At 48.2% G+C, this 20933-nt stretch overlaps 1 protein-coding gene across 1 annotated transcript in view; it reads left to right on the forward strand.

The window, feature by feature from the left end:
* The window catches only part of TNK2 (tyrosine kinase non receptor 2), a 43623-nt gene that overhangs the window by 6466 nt on the left and 16224 nt on the right, over positions 1-20933 (forward strand). The window contains 2 exon segments of the mRNA XM_047098693.1: positions 19628-19808; positions 20833-20903. Of these exon segments, the coding sequence (XP_046954649.1) occupies positions 19646-19808; positions 20833-20903 (234 nt within the window). The 5' untranslated portion in view covers positions 19628-19645.

Here is a 20933-nt window from a genome sequence, read left to right on the forward strand (position 1 = left end):
CCAAAGCAGCCTCTGTGCTGACAGCAGACAGCCCGATGTGGGGCTTGAAGTCACAAACCGTGAGATCATGACGTAACCTGAAGTCAGAAGCCTAACTGACTGAGCCACCCGGGTGCCCCAGGATTCATAATACACATCTTTAATCACAGTCTGCCTTCAAGTGATAATAGTATAAAAATTTATATTTTTATTTCTCTCCTCCTTTTATGCTATTATTCAGAAATTATTCTTACACACGTTGTAAACCACACTATTTGGTATTATTTGTGTTCAAACAATTTATTTTTTAAAATAATGTACATAATAAAAATGTCTTAGATGTCTACCCCTGTAGTTGCTATTTCCAGTGCTTCATTCTTTGCATAGATCCATATTTCTATATGGTATTATTTTCCTTCTGTCTGAAGGACTTCTTTTGACATTTATGGTAGTGCAGGTTGGTGATGAATTCTTTCAGCTTTTGTATGCTTAAGTTTATTTAGCTTTTATTTTAAAAAGATATTTTCATTGGACTAGAATTCCATTTCATTAGTTTATTTTTCAGTACTTTAATGATGTTGTGCCACTGTCTTCTCATTTTCATTTCTGCAGGAAATCTGTTGTCATTTTTTTTTTTTTTTTTAAGTAAGCTCTGTGTGCCCTTCATGGGGCTCAAACTCACCACCCGAGATCAAAAGTTGCATGCTTTCCCAGCTGAGCCAGCCAGGCGCCTCCTCTGCTGTCATCTTTATCTTTGCTCCCTGTCTGTAACATGTCTTCCTCACCCTCCCCAGCTACATTTTAAGATTTTCTCTTTATTACTGATTATGAGGTATGTTGGTACAGTTTTCTTCATGTGTCTTGTGCTTGGAGTTCATTGAACTTTTTGAGTCTGTGGGCTTATAATCTTAATCAAATGTGGAAATATTAGGCCATTATTTCTTCAAATATTTTTTTCTGTTTCCAGCTCTCTCTCCTTTCCTCAGGGAACCCCAACAATACAAATGTTAGGCCACTTGAAATTGTCCCATTGCTCACAGACGCTTTGTTCATTTTTTTTTTCTTTTAAATTTTTTAAAATTTAATATTTATTTTGAGAGAGAGAGAATGAGCAGGGAAGGGGCAGAGAGGTAGACACAGAATCCGAAGTTAGCTCTAGGCTCTGAGCTGTCGGCACAGAGCCTGACATGGGGCTCGAACCTATGATCCGTGAATTCATGACCTGAGCTGAAGTCAGATGTTTAACTGATTGAGCCACCCAGGTGTCCCCCCTATTTAAAAAAAATTTTTTTTTCTCTTTTTAAATTTTTATTTAAATTCTATTTAGTTAACATACAGTGCAATATTGTTTCAGGAGCAGATGCTTTGTTTATTTAAAAAAGTTTTTTTTTCTTCTCTGGAGTTAATTTCAGATCATTTCTATTTCTGTGTCTTCAGGTTCACCAGGTTTTTCTTCTGCAGTATCTAATCACCTTTAATTGCATTCAGTTTATTTTTTTCATTTCATGCAATGTAGTTTTTATTCTAGAAGTTCAATTATATTCTTTTTAAAAATATATGTTTAAATTTTTAAAAATCTTTATTTTTGAGAGAGAGAGAGAGAGAGAGCAAGTGGGGAGGGGCAGAGAGAGAGAGAGGCACAGAATCTGAAGCAGCCTCCAGGCTCTGAGCTGTCAGCACAGAGCCTGATGCAGGGCTCAAACTCACAAGCTGTGAGATCATGACTTGAGCTGAAGTTGGATGCCCAACTGACTGAGCCATCCAGGTGCCCCTTAAAAAAATATTTTTAATAGCTATATAGTTTTATAGTAATAATAGTTTTAATAATTGTTTTAATGTTTAATTATTTTAATGTCCTTGCTAATTCTACCATTTGTGTTAGTTCTGAGTTGGTTTTGATTAATTGCTTTATCTCCTTATTATAGGTCCTAGTTCCTGGCTTTTGGCATGCCTGATAATTTTTTACTGGATGCCAGACAATGTTAATTTTACCTGGTTGGTTGCTGGATACTTTTGTATTCTTATAACTATTCTTGAGCTTTATTCTAGGATGCAGTGACTTGGAAACAGTTTGATTATCTTGGGTCTTGTTTTTAAGACTTGTTAGGACCAGAGCCATGTTCAATCTAAGGCTACTAATTTTCCTGCTGAGGCAAGACCCATCTGTGAATTGTACCCAGTGCCTACCTTTTCTAGTTTGGCTGGTGGGAACAGGCACTTTTCCCAGCCTTGGGAGCACCAGGCATTGTTTCTTCTAATCCTTTTGGGTGGTTATTTTCCCTACCCTTGGGTAATTTCTACACATTCACATAGATGATTAGTGCTTAGCTAAATACTTGAGGGGAACCCTTTATAGACTTCTGTGGTACTCTCTCTTCTTTGCTGCTCTGTTCTGTGAACTCTGGCCCCCTAAGACTCCCCAAACTCTAAGCTCCATCTCCTCAACTCCTGGAGTCTTTTGGGGTCTGACAGTTTCCCTTCTCTGTGCTGTAGCCTGGAAACTCAACCATAGGGCTGACCTCTTTTATTTCCTGACTCACAGGTATCACTGTCTTTAGTTCCCTGATATCTGGTATTTTCAAAACCATTTTGTATATTTCATCCAATTTTTTGTTATTGCAGTCAGGAGAACAAATCTGATCCTTATTATTCCATCTTGGCCAAAGATGAGAATTTGAATTTAATTCCCCCATTGCTACCCTTCTACACTTCCCATCCTTCAGTCTCTTCACTCTACTGTCTGTGTTTATTGTTACGGTGTAGTAAATTGTGATGACTTTTCCTTTCCTGCACAACTTTTTGTTCTTCCTGGAGTTGCTTTTGTTTGTTTGCTTAGTTTTCTGTGCACCTTTCAATTAGCCAAATTCCAGTAGCTGTCTAAGTTTCTCAAGATGTCAGTTCCATCAGATATTCTATCAAATTTATCTTTCTGAAGAAGTCTCTTTCAGAGCCTTGTGCCCTGAAGCAACATGGTCTGGTTGGTGTCTATCACAGGTGCTTAGCCATCCTCTTGGAACCTCCTTTCAGCATCTGGGCATCTCCTTCACTGCTCTTCTGTGTTGGATCTCCTGCATCCCATGTCTTCTCCTTTGTTGGTTTACTCTCTAGTTTTGGTAGAGTCTGTCCTTTAGTAGCTTCCTGAGGGAGGAGGGTGTATGGGTGGGAGATTATTTGGAGACCTTGCCAGCCTGCTATTCACTCAGCTGAATATAAAGATCTAGGTTGGAAATTGCTTTCCTTCACATCTTGAGGATATTGCTTTTAGGTTCTAGAATTAACACTGAAGTCTGAGGTCACTCCAAATCCTGTATGGGACCCTCTCCCTTGCCCCAAAATGTGTAGGATCTTCTCTTTATCTCCAGTATTGTGTTTTGTAATGATTTCCTAATTAAGTAGCTTAGTATGGGTCTGTTTTCAACTTGTGCTGTATGCTCAGTGAACCCTTTTAGTTTGGAAACTTGTACTTCAGGTCTGGGAAGTTTTCTTGTATTATTTTGGTCATCTCTCTCTCTCTTTCTCTCTTGTCTCTCTGAGCTCCTTTTGTTTAGATATTGGACCTTCTTATACTGATCATCTGGTTTTCTTTTTTTTTTTCTTCCTCTCCTGTTTGCCATCTTTGTGTCTTTTGTTCTCTGTTGCAGAAGATCTGAACTTTATCCTCCATCCCTTCTATTGTAGTTTTAGCAATTATGATAGCAGTAAATGTCTGTTGATACTATTTTCTCCCATGTGTGACATGGATGAGGTAGACACAAAACTACTAAATTCAACTTTAGTAATAGAAACCTTGGGAGAATGGGTTAGGATTTTTGATTAGGGAATTATCCACATTTCACTAAAAAACAAAAACAAAGGGGCGCCTGGGTGGCTCGGTCGGTTAAGCGTCCGACTTCAGCTCAGGTCACGATCTCGCGGTCCGTGAGTTCGAGCCCCGCGTCGGGCTCTGTGCTGACAGCTCAGAGCCTGGAGCCTGTTTCCGATTCTGTGTCTCCCTCTCTCTCTGCCCCTCCCCTGTTCATGCTCTGTCTCTCTCTGTCTCAAAAATAAATAAACGTTTAAAAAAAAACACAAAACCAAAAACAAAAACAAAACCTCCTTCCCAAAAGGGCTTATTAACCTGATAAAGTTTCAAGGTTAAGGGTAACAAAAAATTAGATTAAGATAAGTGTGAGAATTTGATAAGGAAAACATTCTCAGACTGAATTTATTGAGAATTCAGTAGAATGATTTTTTTCATCCATGTTAATGGGACTCAGAATTGAGAATCACTATCAGTATAATAAGTAGTCCCATAAACTGATGCTCATGGCTATGATGAGAAGGGCCTTTGAGAGAGTGGTCAGTGTCAATAATGGGAGAGAACATCTGAGAACAGGACTGTTCTGGCCAGGTCAAACGAATTGGCACAATTACAAGCTTTCTACAGAGCAATGGTATTCAACTCCAGTCTGGATTCATCTGAAGAGCCTTCAAATTACGATGTCTCAGGGGGCGCCTGGGTGGCTCATTTGGTTAAGCGTCCACCTCTTGGTTTCAGCTCAGGTCATGATCTCACTGTTCATGAGTTCAAGCCCCACATCAGGCTCCACGTTGACAGCACAGAGCCTGCCTGGGATTCTCTCTCTTCCTCTCTCTCTGCCCCTCCTCTGTTCTCTCTGTCTCTCAAAATAAATAAACTTAAAATAAACTGAAAAAAAAAAAAAAGATACGCCTCAGGGGTGCCTGGGTGGCGCAGTCAGTCATTTAAGTATCTGACTCTTGATTTCAGCTCAGGTCATGATCTGACTGTTGTGAAATTGAGCCCTGGATTAGGCTCCACATGCTGAGTGTGGAGCCTGCTTAAGATTCTCTCCCTCCCTCTCCTTCTGCCCCTCCCCTGCTTGCGTGTGCACTTGTGTGCTGTCTCTCTCTCTCTCTCTCTCTCTCTCTCTCTCTCTCTCAAAAAAAAAAAAAAATGACACCTCAGTCTCACCTAGGTCAAGTTGATTAGAATCTCAGTGGGTGGGGTCTACACATTGACACTTTCCTAGCTCCAAGGTGATTTTAATGCATAGCCAGGGCAAAGAGCACCTCCAGAGTTTATTGAAGACCCTTGCTTCTCAGAGTGCGGTCTACTGGACCAAAACATGTGTCACTTGGCAGCTTGTTAGAAATGGAGAATCTTAGGCCCTACCTCATATCCATGGAATCTGTATCTGCAGTTTAACAATATCCTCAGGTGATCTGTATGTGCATTAAAATTTGAGAATCACTACCTCATTTATCCATTCAACAGGTATTTATGAGCGAGCACCTGCCATGGGCCAGACTCTGCTGGGTGGGTTGGGGATGGGTCTGATGAATTTTGTATGTCACCTATTGTGTTTGTAATTTTTTGTTTCCCAATAATATCCTGTTCTTATTTTGAAGATACACTATCTTGTCTCTGAGGGTATATTAATGAGCATTTTTTGGTCTGAAATTTTCTTCTGCATAGTCTGTTTCCCCTTGGTTGCTTTTTTCTGTGTGTTTTGCTCTCTCTCTTCCATGTTAGAGGCTTGTCTTGGGTGTCTGGTAATTTTGTGTTGTCTGCTCTCAACGGAGGATGGGGAACTACAGCACTGAATGGTCTTGTTGATGGAGTTTCTTTGTGTGGTGACCTAGATGGGCCATTTGTTGGGAACTCCTAGTGTTGGTATCTTTATATCTTTCTTGGCCAGGTCAGAGTTGCCAGAAAAGACACTTGTGTCTCCTGCCAAGATGTGGAAGCCTGGCTCCATGTTCCAGGAGCATGTCGAGAAGGGGATTGGGATCTCAACATCCATACATGCTTTCCTTGTTTGGGATGTAGCACCTGCCTGCTGCTCCCTCCCACCCCCCTGCCATCTTCCATGAAGCCCACTGTGCCAGTCTCAAGATGTTCCATTTATCCACTGTAGGGAAATCCCTGTTTTTTGCAGGGTGGTAAAGGGACAGTCACTCAGTGGCTCTGTATTGGGGAAGGAGTATGGTGGTGCTGGTGGTGGGGTCTTACTGCTTCTTAAATAGCTTTTAAATAATCCTCTGTTTTTTAGCACTTCCCTCTCTCACCTCTTCTTCTTGTAGGGGTTTCTGGGGCTTCAAATTCCCAGGCCATTTGAGGATTCTGTGGGATCAGTCAGGTGCTTCTCACCTTGGGAGTTGTGACTTTTTTTTTTTTTAGGTTCTGCTCCCAGTTGTCACTGGCCCATCATCTGCTTTCCAGCTTGTTGTGGTTGTTTCCTCTGCCATTCAAAAAATTTCTCTTGAGGGGCACCTGGGTGGCTCAGTTGGTTAAACATCCAACTTCGGCTCGGGTCATGCTCTTGTGGTTTGTGGGTTTGAGCCCCATGTCAGGCTCTGTGCTGATAATTCAGAGACTGCTTCAGATCCTCTCTCCTCTGCTCAGATCCTCTCTGCCCCTCCCCTGCTCATTTTTGTGCTGTCTCTCTCAAAAATAGATAAATATTTTTTAAAAAATTCTCTTTAGAAAAACAAATTCTCTTTAAAAATGTAGTTTTGGAGGGGTTTTGAGAAGGAATGGAATTATGTGCATGTGTGCAATTTACTGGTTTTTTTTCCTGGAACCTCTGTCCCCTCTTTAAGCTTCCTCATAGAATCCATGAATTCATTCAATATCCAGTATATATTTAATGAATAGGACTATAACTCTGCCCTCCGTGGGCTCGCGTCATTGAGCCAAGAAATTTAGTGTGCATTTGTATATGGACTGAATCCTGGCTTCAGCTCTTACTCTCTGCATGACCTTGGTCACTTCTTCAAAACGTCAATTTCTTCATCTGTAAAACGGGGATAATGTAGAGTAATAAGGGGAAGTTTTTAATCAGTTAGTGAAGATAAAGCTTTTAAAGGACTGCATGTAGGGATCCCTGGCTGGCTCAGTTGGTAGAGTGTGCAACTCTTTGATCTTGGTGTTGTGATTTCAAGTCCCACATTGGGCTTAGAACTCACTAAAAAAATAAAAGTAAATAAATAGATAAAAAAACATTGCTTTCTATTAAAAAAAATAAAAGAACCTGCACATAGTGTCTTCTTGAGGACCCAGAACATACCTTCCCTTTCCTATTTCCCCAAAACCCTAACACAGGGTGAGCACATAGAAGGTGCATGGTGAGTGACTGAGGCGGGGTTTGGAGTGAGAGTTTTGGCTTGGTCTCTTCCTTCAGCAGCTGTATCTCCTGGGAGCCCTGGAGCCAAGGGCCTTAGCTGGGTGTAAGAACAGTGGGCTCTTCCTGTCTCTGCCTGTCTCCTGTACGCTGTGTCTTCTAATAAGGCAAGGCCTCCTCTTCCTGAGTCCTTACGTTTACTAATCCCTGACCTTGGTATGGCTGCTCCTCTGTGTCTACAGTCACCACCGCTCTGAACTATTGATCTCCCCTAGTTCCTAGGGATCTGTTTCCAAAGATAGCTCCGTAAGTGCCTTGTTTCACAAGTCCCTTCCCCTTTTAGGATCTCAGTTTCTTTATTGCTAAAATGGATAGGCAGGATATAGTGGGAAGGTAGTCCAACATTTCTTTTACTCCTAGGTTCAGTCCCTTTGTCTCCTGGGCCCTGCAGCCTGTCCTTCACTGGGTGTTGCTAGCTCCTGGGGTTCTGGTATGGACATGGTCCAGAGGGGATGAGCAGTCCCTCTTGCAGAATAAATGCTCTACCATTCACAGCTCTGGCTTCTTTCCCCACCCCACCTCCGGGGCTCAACAATAGGCCCCTTCAGCTCTAGGCTCTTGCTGAAGGGGTGGGGGTGGGGTGAGGCCTGAGCCAGCAGGCAGAGGACCAGCCAGGCAGCCTCTGCGCAGCCCCAGCCCTAGAAGAGCTCTGGGAGTGGCTGGCTGCTGGGAGCTGTGCTGCATCCTTCCTCCCTTCCTGGGAGTCACTGCATCGCTTGGTGTTGTGATGATGCCTGGGCCAGAGGATTGGCAAGAGGCAGCTCTCTGCAGTGCCCTGCATCCGAGCCCTGGCACCAGGGCGTGCATGGTGTGCATGTGCACAAGATCCAGACAGCTGCCGGAATTTATCCTCTGTCACACATGAGTAGGGTTTTGTTGGTGGGAGGAGTGCTCCAGGAATGTGTTAGGGCTCTCAGTGTCCTGTCTCTGAGTGTCAGGGTTGGCATGCCAATCTTGAGCCGCTGGAGCATGAAACAGCAACTAAATACTTTCAAGATCAAGTTGGTACATGTGGGGAGGTGTTGAGTTCAATGTGGGTCTGGATAGTGGATAGGTTCTGTGTAAAGGTAGATTCTTTCCTTTCTTCTCTGAAAGTCACACCTCCTTTTCTGTTGGAGTTGAAGATGAGGCATAGTGGGTCCCTGTATCTGATATGATTCCCTGCTTCTGTGCCCTGCCTTCCCACCCTGTTACTCCCTTGACCCCCGTGGTGAGGCTGGGATGCCTGACAAACTGAGCTTCCTTCCCATCAACATTGTTGTATCGCCTACCCCAGCTGTCCCTGCAGTCTAGTGAGAATGCAGCCTTCTGCAGAAGGCCAATTCCTGGCCCTCCCTCTGCATAAGCAACTGACTGGCCTTGTCGTCCCTGGTGCTGAAACGGCTTTGTGGGAGCAAAGTAGCTTACTGGGACTGGAGTGGCTGTAATGAGATTGGCAGCCCCTCTTTCTATGAAGGTGCTTGCTTTTCTGGATTAGAAATACTGGGAGGGAGCAAAGCCTGGGCGGGGGTGGGGTGGGGGAATGAGGCTTATTTCTGATACCCTCTGGAAGTAAAGCAGGCCCCCTTTCTCCAGTGTCCATCTTATGGGTTTGAAGTCTCTTTCAGGAAACTCTTCTTGACCAGATACCTTGCCAGCTTCTGCCTTCAAGTTGATAGATAAAAACAGCTGGTTACTTTACAGGGTACAAACTACAGTAGAGGTGTGTACATAGAATCTCTCAGTAGAATTATATATTGATACAGAATGCTATAAGAACAGTGAGCCTTTAAGGATCAGAGTGTGATGGATAATTTGAAAATTATACATTGATTTGGCTATTTTCCACATGTACTACACTATAGTTGACTGTTGAACACGTGGGGGCTAGGAATGCTGACCTCTCACACAGTCTAAAATCTGCATATAACTTTTGACTCCCCAAAAACTGAACTACTGATAGCCCACGGTTGAGTGGAAAACTTAACCAATAACATAAACAGCACATATTTTACATTTTATATGTATTACGTACTATATTCTTAGATAGAACAAAGTAAACTGGAGAAAAGAAAATGTTGTTATTAAGAAAATCATAAGAGAAAATACATTGTACTCTACCGTATTGAAAAAATTCACACATTAGTGGACCTGCACGATTCAAACCCATGTTGTTCAAGAGTTAACTGTGTTGTGTGTTTATACCATTCCTGTTTTCAAATATTATTTTAACGGAATAACATGGGAAGCATGGCAAAAATAACCATTTAGAGGTAGGAAATGGCAATTTACACAGGAGATGACATGGGTCTTGGGGGATGTGTTGGAATTCATGTAGACAAAGAGAAGGACTGTCACAAAGAGAATAGCTCAGAGACATTAAAATTTTTTTTAATGAGAAATGTTCTTTTTTTTCTAAAGTTTTCTTTCTTGATTTTTGAGAGAGAGAGAGAGAAAGAAAGAAAGAGAGCAAGTGGGAAAGGGGCAGAGAGAGGGAGAAAGAATCCCAAGCAGGGTCCACACTGTCAGCACAGAGCCCAATATGAGGCTCTAACTCACGAACTGAGATCATGACTTGAGCTGAAATCAAGAGTCAGATACTTAATTGACTGAGCCACCCAGGCACCCTGAAACATTAAGATTCAAGAAGGGAGTGGGGCGCCTGGATGGCTCATCGGTTAAGCGTCCAGCTTCGGCTCCGGGTCATGATCTCAGGGTCTGTGGGTTCAAGCCCTGCATTGGGCTCTGTGCTGACAGCTCAGAGCCTGGAGCCTGTTTGGGATTCTGTGTCTCCCTTTCTCTCTGCCCCCTCCCCCGCTGTCTCTGTGTCTCTCTCTGTCTCTCTCAAAAACATTTAAAAAAAAAATTAAAGAAGGGAGTGTGTGTAGGGAAGGGCAAGTATTTAATTTGGCTGGAATATGGACATTTGAAGAAAATGATGAGGTATGGAGGTGGACAAATAGGCAAGGGGAGGATCTTGAAGGGCCTTGTATTTGGCTCAATGAGGAGTTACAGAAGGATATAAGCAGGGGAGGGACTTCAGATGACAATAATAGCAATAGGCAGCTGTGTGCCAGGTGCTGTGCTAAGTGTGCTGTTCATTATCTCATTGAATCTGCACTCTGTGAAGGAGGTGCTGCTATTTCTTCCCATTTTACAGGAGAGGAAATTGAGTCTTAGAGGTTAAGGTATTTGCCCCAAAGTTGCTCAAGTACAAAGTGACAGAGCCAAGATTTCAGATCTGGTCTGTCTGACTCTTGATCCTAATGGTATTGATTGGGAGGACTAATGAGGAGGCAGAAACAAGATTTTGTGTCCTGCCCAGTGGGGAAGGTAGGAAGTTATAGTTGCAGGGGGGCCAGGGGTGAGGTTTCTAGCCTGGGTGGCTGGCATTGGCTTGTGATATTTTCAGTTGGGATATAGGAGCATGCCTTAGCTAAGTTGAAGGGGGTGATGATGAGCTCAGTATGGTTATACAGAATTTGTGGTACTTGTGCATCCTCCTGGTGGAGCTGTCCTGTAAATGTCTGTAAATGTGGGCCTAGAGCTTCAGGTGGTCAGAAATAAAGACAGACAGCACATGGTAATTGGAGCCCTGGGGCAGGGGAGGGAGAGGAAGTGACCCCCCAGGGAGCAGAGCATCCACTGAGAAGAGAAGGAAGGGTGAGTTCAGAAGTCTTGGGGAAATATCAATAGTTAAGGAGGATGGGAAAGAGGCTCCAGGGCTAGACTTGGGGCCTATGGGCCCAGCACCACTAGCAAATATGCCTCAGCTTTGCCTCTCCTCAGAACCACAGCTGCCAAGCTCTCCTGGGAGGGAGGGGGCCCCTGTGTCCTGGAGATGGAGAGGGTGTGGACAGCCATGGTGTGTGTCTGAATCACCCCCTCTCTCCATTGGCCCCAGACCAGCCTCCTCCCCAGATCTGTGTGATGTCAGAACTGGGCTGACCTGAAGGTGTGGGGTTGCTTGGTGCAGTTCCCTCTGGGATGAGGTCCCAAGGGGAGCCAGCCTGGCCTTGGTCCAGAAGTTTGGGGCCTGTGTATGGAGGGGTGAGTTGAAGTTGACTGGGCTTTGTGGGGCTGGCATGTGGAGGCAAGATAATCCTCTGGCTGGGAGAGGAACTATAAGCCCCCCCCCCCTCCTCCCAATATGTTGTTTTCCCTCTAGAGCTTAGAGAAGAGGGAGGGCAGGGGTGGAGAGGGCTGGCTTGGAGGTGAGGTTGGCATATATTCCCAAGAATACGGTAGATTGTTTTGGAAAAATCTCTTGGCCGGAAATTACATGTCATGTCTGCTCCTCAGTGTGGATTTGTCACTTCACTGATGCTGCTGGAGAGGCTGGGGGAGGGGAGTGGACAGCAGAGGCAAGCTGGTTCCTGGCCACTCCCATCTCTCTTTAGAGACATGGGGGCAAGTTGTAGACTACAGGGGTATACGTGTAGGGTAGATCCCCCAAGTCCTAAAGGTAGTTTGGATCCTGTGGGAATCTTGGCAGGATGGCATTAGGAAGGGAGGGTATTGGGGGGGGGGGTGGGGAGGAGATAGGGAGAAAGCAGGAAGGAGGAATAATTTGGATCATACCATTCATCCAGTGAAGGGAAGAATGGATGGGCCTGGCATTTTCATGCTCTTTTTCTCTGACTTTGGGTCAGGACAGCTTCCTGACTTTGGCTGGGTTCTTGCAGCTTCCCACAAAACTGCTATAGCTGCTGTAAGATACCCAGGGACTTCTGCCTGGATTAGATCTCCTGCCTGGCAGGGTCATCCCCTACCTCAGCATGCTTCAAGGTGAAGGAACTTGTGAGGAGATTGAGCCTTATAGGAACTCACCCAGTATCCTCCTGGGGTCCCTTTCCTTAGCCTCAAGGTTGAGTTGGTTGATGGGAGGGCAGGTGTCTCAGCATCTCCCTCCTCCTCTGCCCCAACCGTCCCGGAAGTGGAGGGTGCCCTGAGCTCAGCCCTAAATACCTGGTACTAAGGAGTCAGTGGATGCTTCAGATGCCAGCACAATGAAAGGGTGTGCGTGGGGCGCCTTGAGGCCCTCAGGGCGGGAGGGAGAGGAGGAGCCTCTGCAGTAGGACTTCCTGATCACTAGGCAATGGCCTCGCCCCAGTGCTGGGTGGCAGAGCCCGGCGTGGGCACGTGTTGGAGCAGCTCCTACGGCGGGGAGTGTGGGCACTCGAGGCACTCTACTGAGGCCAGAGGTCAGCCCCAGCACTGTGCCCTGCCCTGAGCTCCCCTGCGCACAGCCTGTGCAGTCTTGGGGGAGGGGGACGGGGAGGCTAGGGAGATGTCAAGGCCGGGCTGGGAAGAGGCGTGGGGCAGGGGCGGGCTGTGGTCTCCCTCCTGGTGCCGGAGGCGTGGCTTCTACGACTGGGCAGGTTCTCGGGGCGCTGAGCGAGTGGAGTGCAGTGGAGTGCGGAGTGGAGCGGCAGGGAGTCCGGCAGGTGGGCGCATGCTTGGAGCTTGGTGGAAGCCGGGCGGATTGGGGGGATAGGCTTCAGGCCCCAGTGAACGGAGGGGGGGGGGTCTCAGGCCGAGTCAGGATGGGGCTCCTTTCCTGTGAGCCTCTTGGGTGGACCTCCTTATGTGGGAGGTCTTGATTCCCCAGGACCTAATTGGTGGCAGTGGAGCTCAGGGATCATGGAGGTAGCCAAGGAGCTGAGGGGAGCTGTGGCCCTGCGGTCAGTGGAGGTGGGGTCGAGGCACCTGGATGTCTCCGGGGGTCAGCAGGTGGTGCTGCGGAGAGGCGAGAGGCGGCGGCTCCTTGGAATGGAGGCTGGGGAAGCGATTGGGGGAGGGGCCGGTCGCAGGCCCGGCAAAGGTGACGGCGACCATCCAACCATCCGGGCTCATCTCCGGCACTGGCCAACCAGCGGTGGATATGAGGCTGTGGGTGGGTATGCTGTGGGGTACGGACCAGCCTTCTCGGTTGAGGCGCTCAAGCAGCCCCTGCCCTCCTTCTGGAGGATGCTGGAGGCCCGGCCCCTCGGGACGCAGGGCAGTGACGCTGCCGCTGCCGGTGCCGCTGGAGGGGCGGGGGCTGCGGGAGGGCTCTGCTCTCCTCCCTGGCTCTAACGCCCGGGAGTTTGGGTGCCATGGGGGAGAGATCTGCATATCAGCGCCTGGCTGGGGGTGAGGAGGGACAGCAGGTAATGGGAGAGGCCTGGGGGATAGCCAGGTAGCTGGGTCCTAGACCCCATCATCTGCCAATGAGCTGAGGGCCCAGCCCTGCTCCGCAGCAGCCTCTCAGGAGTGAGGGGCGTCTGTGCTTCTGGGCCCCAGGACAGATCCTGGGGGCTGAGAGGCTGGGTAATGAGGTGTTTGTGTGTGTATGTGGTGGGTGAGGGGCAAGTCAGTGGTGGGAAATTACTGATGCTGCCACCTGCCTCAGTGTCTCCGGTTTCTCTGGGACCCAGTTAAACTGCCTTTTGGGCTTTCTTCAACACCTGGTGGGAGCACCAGAAGCAGTGCCAGGCTTTGGGTGTAGTCTTTTATGGGCACTGAGTCCTTGTTCCCTGGACATTCCTGCTTACTTTTGAATATGCATATCAAGCGAAATGCCCTTATTTGCTTTAGGAAATATGATCGTTATTCGTGGGGCTGCTTCCCTTCTGCTTGGAGATCAAGCACTTGCTCTCTTGGTCGGCAGAGGGCGATAGCTGACAGGACTAAGGGGGACAGAAAAGGTGGAGGTTGTTTTCCGGGTCTGAGAGAAGGGGTCCAAGAAGTGGCCTGAGCTCTGACCAGGCTTTGCTTTTCCTCACAGCCTTTTGCAGCTGGATTGCTGACCAAGTTGCTGAGGCTTGTTCTTACCCAAGGTCTAAGGGAAGAGCCAGGCATGGGGTTCTGAATGATTTGGGACACATCTTTTGGGGGTAGCTAGACTCTTTAATCTGGCCATTCTGATCCAGCAGCCCCCCTTTTGCAGTAGAGGGAGTAATTTTGCTTAAATTGTCCCCTAAAGTCAGGTCCCTGGGGCTCCTTCAGGGTGGTGCCTGGTGGGAAGTAGGCAGTAGGCTTCTCTGAGCCAAGGGCATTGTCTGCCAGGGTTTTGGGAAAAGTCATTTCCAGTGTGATCTCAGCCCGGCCTTATCTTGTCTATTAGCTCTGACCCCAGCCTCAGACTGGTGATTCACTGGACCAAAGGGAGGCTATACCTGGCTGGATCCACGAGCTTTGTGTGGTAGATGACACAGGGATGAGGAGGAGGGACTGAGAGCTTGAGAGCTGGCATGTCCCCCAACACCCACACCCCCTACCCCTCCACAGGGTTGGACCAGGAAATGGCTGACCTTTCAGGTAACCTCCCTGCTAAGAAGGCTGGGCACTAAGAGAGGCCCTGGAAAGAGAGCCTAAGATGCTAACTCCCCAAAACTCTCACCCAGCTGTCTGCCCCACCATCCAGCTGGGGTTCCCAGAGCTAGTAGCCAGCTGGATAGGGACAAGAGAACAGTGTACAAGAAACGGGCTCTCTGGACATGGCTGCTGATGGGGGGAGGGGTTGCTGAGGGAGCCTGCGAGGACTTCCTGCAGCTGTCAGGTGTGTCTGGGGGCTGTAGTGAGGGGGGTGTAGGAGCAGCTGGTACTCTTGAGGAGGGGCAGAGGGATCATTTGTCAGCTGTAGGAACATGGGGGGCCAATGGGGGCTTGGTGGAGTTTCTCCAGTTCTTTTTAGCTGAGGCTGTTGCCTGTGTTTGGGGGTGCTATACAAGAAACATCCTATAGCCTAGAATCCTATTGCTTTGGAGTGAGGACATCCCAGCAGGGTCTAGGGGCATATTTGTTTGTTTAGAGGGGCTTTGGATCTTAGCTAGCTGGTCTGGGGGAGGAGGCACCCTGGATGTTGTGGGCAGTGCAAGGCAACCCCAGGGGAGGGGGTGGAGATTCCTCACCCCCACAACCCCCCTCGCTCTTGGCTGGACTGCCCCACTCTGGCAGGCTGCCGGCCTCCTATTTCCGTCGGGCACCAGGGTAACAGGGCCACATTAGGGCCTGAGCCAGGAGACGCCCAGCCAAGACTGGGACTGGGAGATGGGGGAGGGTCTCTGAAGGGTCTGCCTGCAGGGCCCAGGAATGTCTGTCTGGGGTCCAGGCCCTCAACTCAGGCTGTGTTCTAGCCCCCACAGCCCCAGACAAGCCCATGTAGGAGCCTGTAGCCCCTCTTTGTATGTTGCTGCTTGATTCACATAGCCCCCACCCTAAAATCCCAAGAGTTGTCTGCAGCTATGGGGGCTGGGGTGGAAGCCAAAGACAGGGGGCCTTGTGTATGGGGAGGCAGGGGGGCCAGCGCGGGTGGCTGGGAGGAAGAGTCCCCTCATTCCCGCCACCCTTTTGGCAGTGATTCAGAAAGGTCCTTTTTCAGCCAGTGTCAGAGCTGCTCAGCCGGGGAGGGAGGGACGAGGGAGGGAGGGCGGGAGGGCAGTCAGGCGGGGGAGCCAGGGAGTAGGGCTGAGCTGTGACCACTGCACTGAAGAGAAGTCAGAGAAACAGGACAGAGGACCCAGGCTGCAGCCAGCCCAGAGAAGAGCTCACCTCCTGCCAGACTAGCCAGCTGTGGAAACAGCTGTGCAGCAAAGAAAAGGAGCCCACCCTCTTCTTCTGTCCCATTTCCCACTCCTGTTGTGGGATTTGGGGGACTCCTGGAGCAGGTCTTTGGCCAACTTCCCTTCTGGGCAGAACCTTAAATTCAGGAGCTAAAGGCTCTGCTCCCTCATATCTTGGGCCAAAGTCCCAGGGTCCCAGTCAGGGGGTCCAGCTCCGTGGAGATGCCAGCAGCCCGTCGGTTCCCTGGCCTGGAGCTTTCTTTCCCTCTCCTGGCCAGACTACGGCGACGCCTGTACACAGTGAGTGGGGGCTGGGGATGTGGGTAGGACTGACTGGGGACTGGGTCAGCCCCTCAGAGCCAGCACTTCACTGAGGAGCAGAGGACAGGACCGGGAATGGCTGAGGGCTTGATAGGGATTCTGAGACCAGGGCCTCTCCCCTCAGCTGCTGCATTCTGGTTGGTGAGCATGTTAGCAAAGTGTATGCGGGAAATGTGCATGTCTGGAGAGTGCCACGCCACACGTCAGACACAGGTGTGGGACTGTGGGTGTGCTGGGGGCCAGGCACACACACAGCTGAAGACTGTGAGCAGGGTGGGGGGGAAAGCTTCAGAGACAAAGAAACTTGGCGGGGAAGGGGCACTTAGCCAAGGGGAAGGGGCTTATCCAGGGTCACCCTGGTGGTAGAGACAGAACTAAGACCCTGATTGCTTTCTTCTCACTGGGATCCCAGTGTTCCTCCCTGTCCCCCACACACCCCTACGCAGAGCAACCCTGTCCCTGGGGCTGGTGAGCAGGGAGGGGAGTGTCCAGCTGAGCAGGGAGATCTGTTAGCTGGTGTCTCAGGGAAAAGGAACATGCCAGACTGTGCTTTCTGCACAGCTTCAGGGGAAGGGCTGTGTGTCTCCCCAAGTCCTGACCACCCAGGGCATGGCTTTGAGCAGTTGCCCCCAGAGAGGGTGGGAGTGGGGAGTCTAGAACCCTGAGACTTGGAGACTGGGCAAGAAGAAGAGGGAGACTTCAAACTGCTTGCCCTGCTGGCAGGCCACATCGTGGGGCATGTAGTGGGTGCAATTGCTTTGCTCCAGGGACAGGGTAGTGATGGTGGAAGTGCTGGCTGGCCCTGCCTGGCCAGGCTGCGGAGAGACACGGCCTAGGTCAGTGATTTTCACAGTGCACCTTTGGGGCCTTCTTCTGGAAAGCAGCAGTGCCCTGCCCTCTTAACGTCCATGCACTCCCTTGTGTGTAACAAATGGTTTTGTTGAGGATAAGTGAGTTAATACAGGTAAACGCTTAGAACCGTGCCTGGCATATAATAAGTGTAGTTGAAATGTTAGAGTTATTTTTATAGTTCTTCTTAAATAAAAATAATAAAAATATAACTTTTTTACTGTGTGTGTGTAGTCAGTCAACACGATGTCACCTAGTAGTATAAAGGAGAAATAAAAGGAAAGTGATGATAGCATTTCATGTATTCTGGTATGTCTGTACACTCTGACGTGTTGAGGTAGTCAGTGCTAACACCTCTAGGAGGTCCACCGTGGAGGCAGCGTCTACAAGTGCTGATCAAGAGTGGGGTTTGGAAATAATAAGGGCAGGTTGCCTTCAGTGACATTTTTCTGATTAGTGAACAACTTTTGCTAAGTTCTGAACAAAGCAAAGGTCAGTGTTCCCTCATTTTACACCATAGTTCTGTTCTAGGAAGATTCAGTGTGTATTAAAAACCAAAAAATACATTTTTGCTCATGTTAAGATGGAATTCGATTCTAGGTTCAGATGTTTATAAACCAGTTTTTCACCCGCACGAATTAAGTTGTGTGGGATTTGGGACAATGTGTGAGACTCCCCTGCACATTACAGGATAACTTACATTCTTGTCCCCCAGTTACCCACTAAATGCCACTAGTGGCCCCCCAACATCCAAGAATGTCCCCTAGGAGGCTGCACAGACCTCATGGGAACCATCTAGGTAAAGGGTCACAGCTTGAAGTTTAAAAACCCCCCTCTGGCCCAGCTGCCTTGGTGGAAGAGCCAGGGTTTGAACTGAGGGCTTCTCATTCCCGTTTGTCACTCTTTGCATTGCCCTGAGCTGCCTGGGAAGCTCTGATGTCCTGCTGCTAGGCTGGCAACACCGCTGGGAACTGTGGGGGCAGGAGGCTCATGCTCCGCCTGGGCTGCAAGCGCCAGCTTCTCTTGGTGAGCCTGTGTTGAGAGCTGGAGGCCAAGGCCACCTCTGACTTGTGGGGTGTCGAGGGGCAGCTGGCCTTTTCCTTCTTGTGGGTTTTCCTCCGTGGGGATTGAACACAGGTCAGGGGCCGGCCTGGACAAGCTCTCAGCTCTGTTGGGTCTTACTTGGACAAGGATGGGCTTGGTGTCTGGTGGGCCAGGCTGCTTTGTGTTATGGGTGCCCTGTCCTCTTTCTCTGGACCGCACAGAGTGTAGGTCAGAGGTCACTCACTGGTGGCCTATTGGCTGATTATAGCCTGCACATGTGTTTTGCTTGGCTTGCACAGCATGTGTGTGTGTGTGTGTGTGTGTGTGTGTGTGTGTGTGTATTTCAAACTTGAATTAGTCGATATAATTAAAAAGTCAAGAGAAAGATGTAATGTTAAGTGAAAACAAGGAACAGAATGGTGTGGGTAATGGGTAAATGTGTGTGTGTGGGGGGGCGAAACAAAGTCTGGAAGGATGTGTAAAAGTCATTTATGGCAGCTGGTTTTGGGGACAGGGGGCTAGGTGGCTGTACAGTATGGCAGGGAATGAGACTTTATGGCTCCTGTGTGCTTTTTGAATATCTTACCATGTGCATATATTACCTTTTCAAAAAGAATTTTAGTGGTCAGATTTCACATATAGATTCAGATTTCCAGTATTTCTTGAAAAAATTAAAAGCTTTGATGACATTGGGCAGTAGTCTATGGTGACAACTGTTGATGGAGCTAAGCAGGGCTGCCTCTTTGAGCTGGCATCTGAAAGCTGACCCCAGCCAGCCTTTGCCTGCCTCTTGTCTTCCACTCACTGTGGTTCTAAGGGCACTTGAGTGGTCTGTGGGATGGTGAGGGGACAGCCTCTGGTGGTGTCAGGCATTGGGTGAAACTTAGCTAGAGCTCATCTAGTCCACAGTGCTTTCTTTCCCTGGGGTCCACCAGGTCCAAGGAGCCTATGGATAGGTCTCAAGGGACCCTGCACCCCCCCTCCAATTGTTTTTTTTTTTCTATTTTTTTAATGTTTATTTATTTTTGAGAGAGAGAGACAATGTGTGAGTGGGGGAGGGGCAGAGAGAGGGAGACACAAAATCCGAAGCAGGCTCCAGGCTCTGAGCTGTCTGCACAGAGCCAGACATAGGGCTTGAACTCATGAACCGCGAGATCATGACCTAGCTGAAGTCGGATGCTTAATCGACTGAGGGGAGGCACCCCTCCCCCACCAATTGTTTTTTAAAATATTTTAAAAATATTTTTTAAGTAATCTCTACAATACAAAACCCTGAGATCAAGAGTCGCATGTTCGACTGATTGAGCTAGTCAGGCGCCCCACCCCCCAATTTTTTAATGGAAACTTCATGAGTAAGAATGTGTGTGTTTTCTTGGAAACATAATCGATAGTTTTCATTGTTCTCAAAGGGCTTGTGACTCTCTGAAAGCAGAGAGGTTGATCTCATATCACTCAGCCACAGATCACAGAGTTTGGGCTTAAGACCCTGACTCCAGGGCCTGGGCTGTATTCCAGTTGCCCTAATTCTACCCTTGTTGCTGGCAGGAAGAGGGGCACAGGAGTATAGGCCATTCTGTACAGTTGTTTTGGGGAGCAAGAACATGGTTTGAGTCCTTCCCTTGAAGCAGTTTAGTAGAATGTGGGTGAGCCTAGGACACTCAGGACAGGGTCCCCTGCCACCTCCCTGTATCCCTTGGTCCCTGAGCCATTCTTCCCTCCCCACAGAGGCTGGGGAGCAGCAGCATGCAGCCCGAGGAGGGCACGGGCTGGCTGCTGGAGCTGCTGTCCGAGGTGCAGCTACAACAGTACTTCCTGCGGCTCCGCGATGACCTCAATGTTACCCGCCTGTCCCACTTTGAGTATGTCAAGAATGAGGACCTGGAGAAGATTGGCATGGGCCGGCCTGGTAGGTGGGGATATTGGCCTTGCTTGTTGCTTCCCCACTGACCGTTTACCTCCTCTATCCTCAGGATTGCCAGTCGGAAGAGCCCTCCTCCTTATTCCATGGGGTGGCATAGCTGAGAACTCTCGCTGCATCAGTAGATGCTGCACGCAGTGAGTGCATGAGAACAGTTAGCAGTTGTAAAGGTGAACTGGAGTGTGAGGAGAATGAAGTCATACTTAAAGCTCTGGATTCTCAGGATTGAAAAAATACTGCTTTTGGTTTGTTCAGACGTTTGTAGGATGTATTTCCTCCATATCCTCCTCCTTTATAAACATGGCATTGAGTCTGCTCTGTTCACCATTCTGAACATCAGAGGGGTCAATGTCCAGAGATCTGTATGGAGAAGAGAAGATTAAAAACCCTCAGATGATTTGCAAATTTTCTCTTAATCTGTCTCTTTTTCTCTCTCCCTCGCAAAGATCTGCTTTAAATTGAACTCATTCTGTCTCTTTCCCATGGACAAAAATATGCTCTATAAGTTTTTATCCTAAAAGTAGTGATCATAGCATCTAGAAGCCATGGTATTCCTTGTAGAGCATTAGAAACTTATTAGTATATTCAACTTAAAATAGCTGAATAAGTAATGTGCTAAATTAGACACTGACATAGACTACTTTGGGATTGGATAGTTGGTATCTGATGCTGGTAACAATAAAATTTTATGGGAGAAAAACACAAAATTGGGTAAATCCTACACATTGCCTTTTTTTCCCCCTTGAGGGTTGGAAAAAGACCACTGCTGTTCAATTTTGGTGGTTAAACACCTCCATCTAGTTTGAGAACCACTGCCTAGAAGTGGAATGCTGTGACCATCTGGCTAACTATGGCCCCTGGTTGGTTAGAATGGTCTGTTTCCTTGGTGTCATTGTGCTGGGCAGTATCTAGTGGTGGGCCCACCCCAGGGGGACCAAGGAAGCATGCAAGTGGGGGCCCTGGGGGCTGTGAACTACCTTAACAGCATTTGATTCCCCTTTTTTCTCTGCAGGACAGCGGCGATTGTGGGAGGCTGTGAAGAGGAGAAAGGCCATGTGCAAACGCAAGTCTTGGATGAGCAAGGTGCGTGAATGAGGAACAAGATGGGGTGGG

The sequence above is a fragment of the Lynx rufus genome, unplaced genomic scaffold, assembly GCF_022079265.1.
Source record: "Lynx rufus isolate CCGP_SWC_20201006 ecotype Redwood Valley unplaced genomic scaffold, mLynRuf1.p SCAF_5, whole genome shotgun sequence".
Classification (NCBI taxonomy): domain Eukaryota; kingdom Metazoa; phylum Chordata; class Mammalia; order Carnivora; family Felidae; genus Lynx; species Lynx rufus.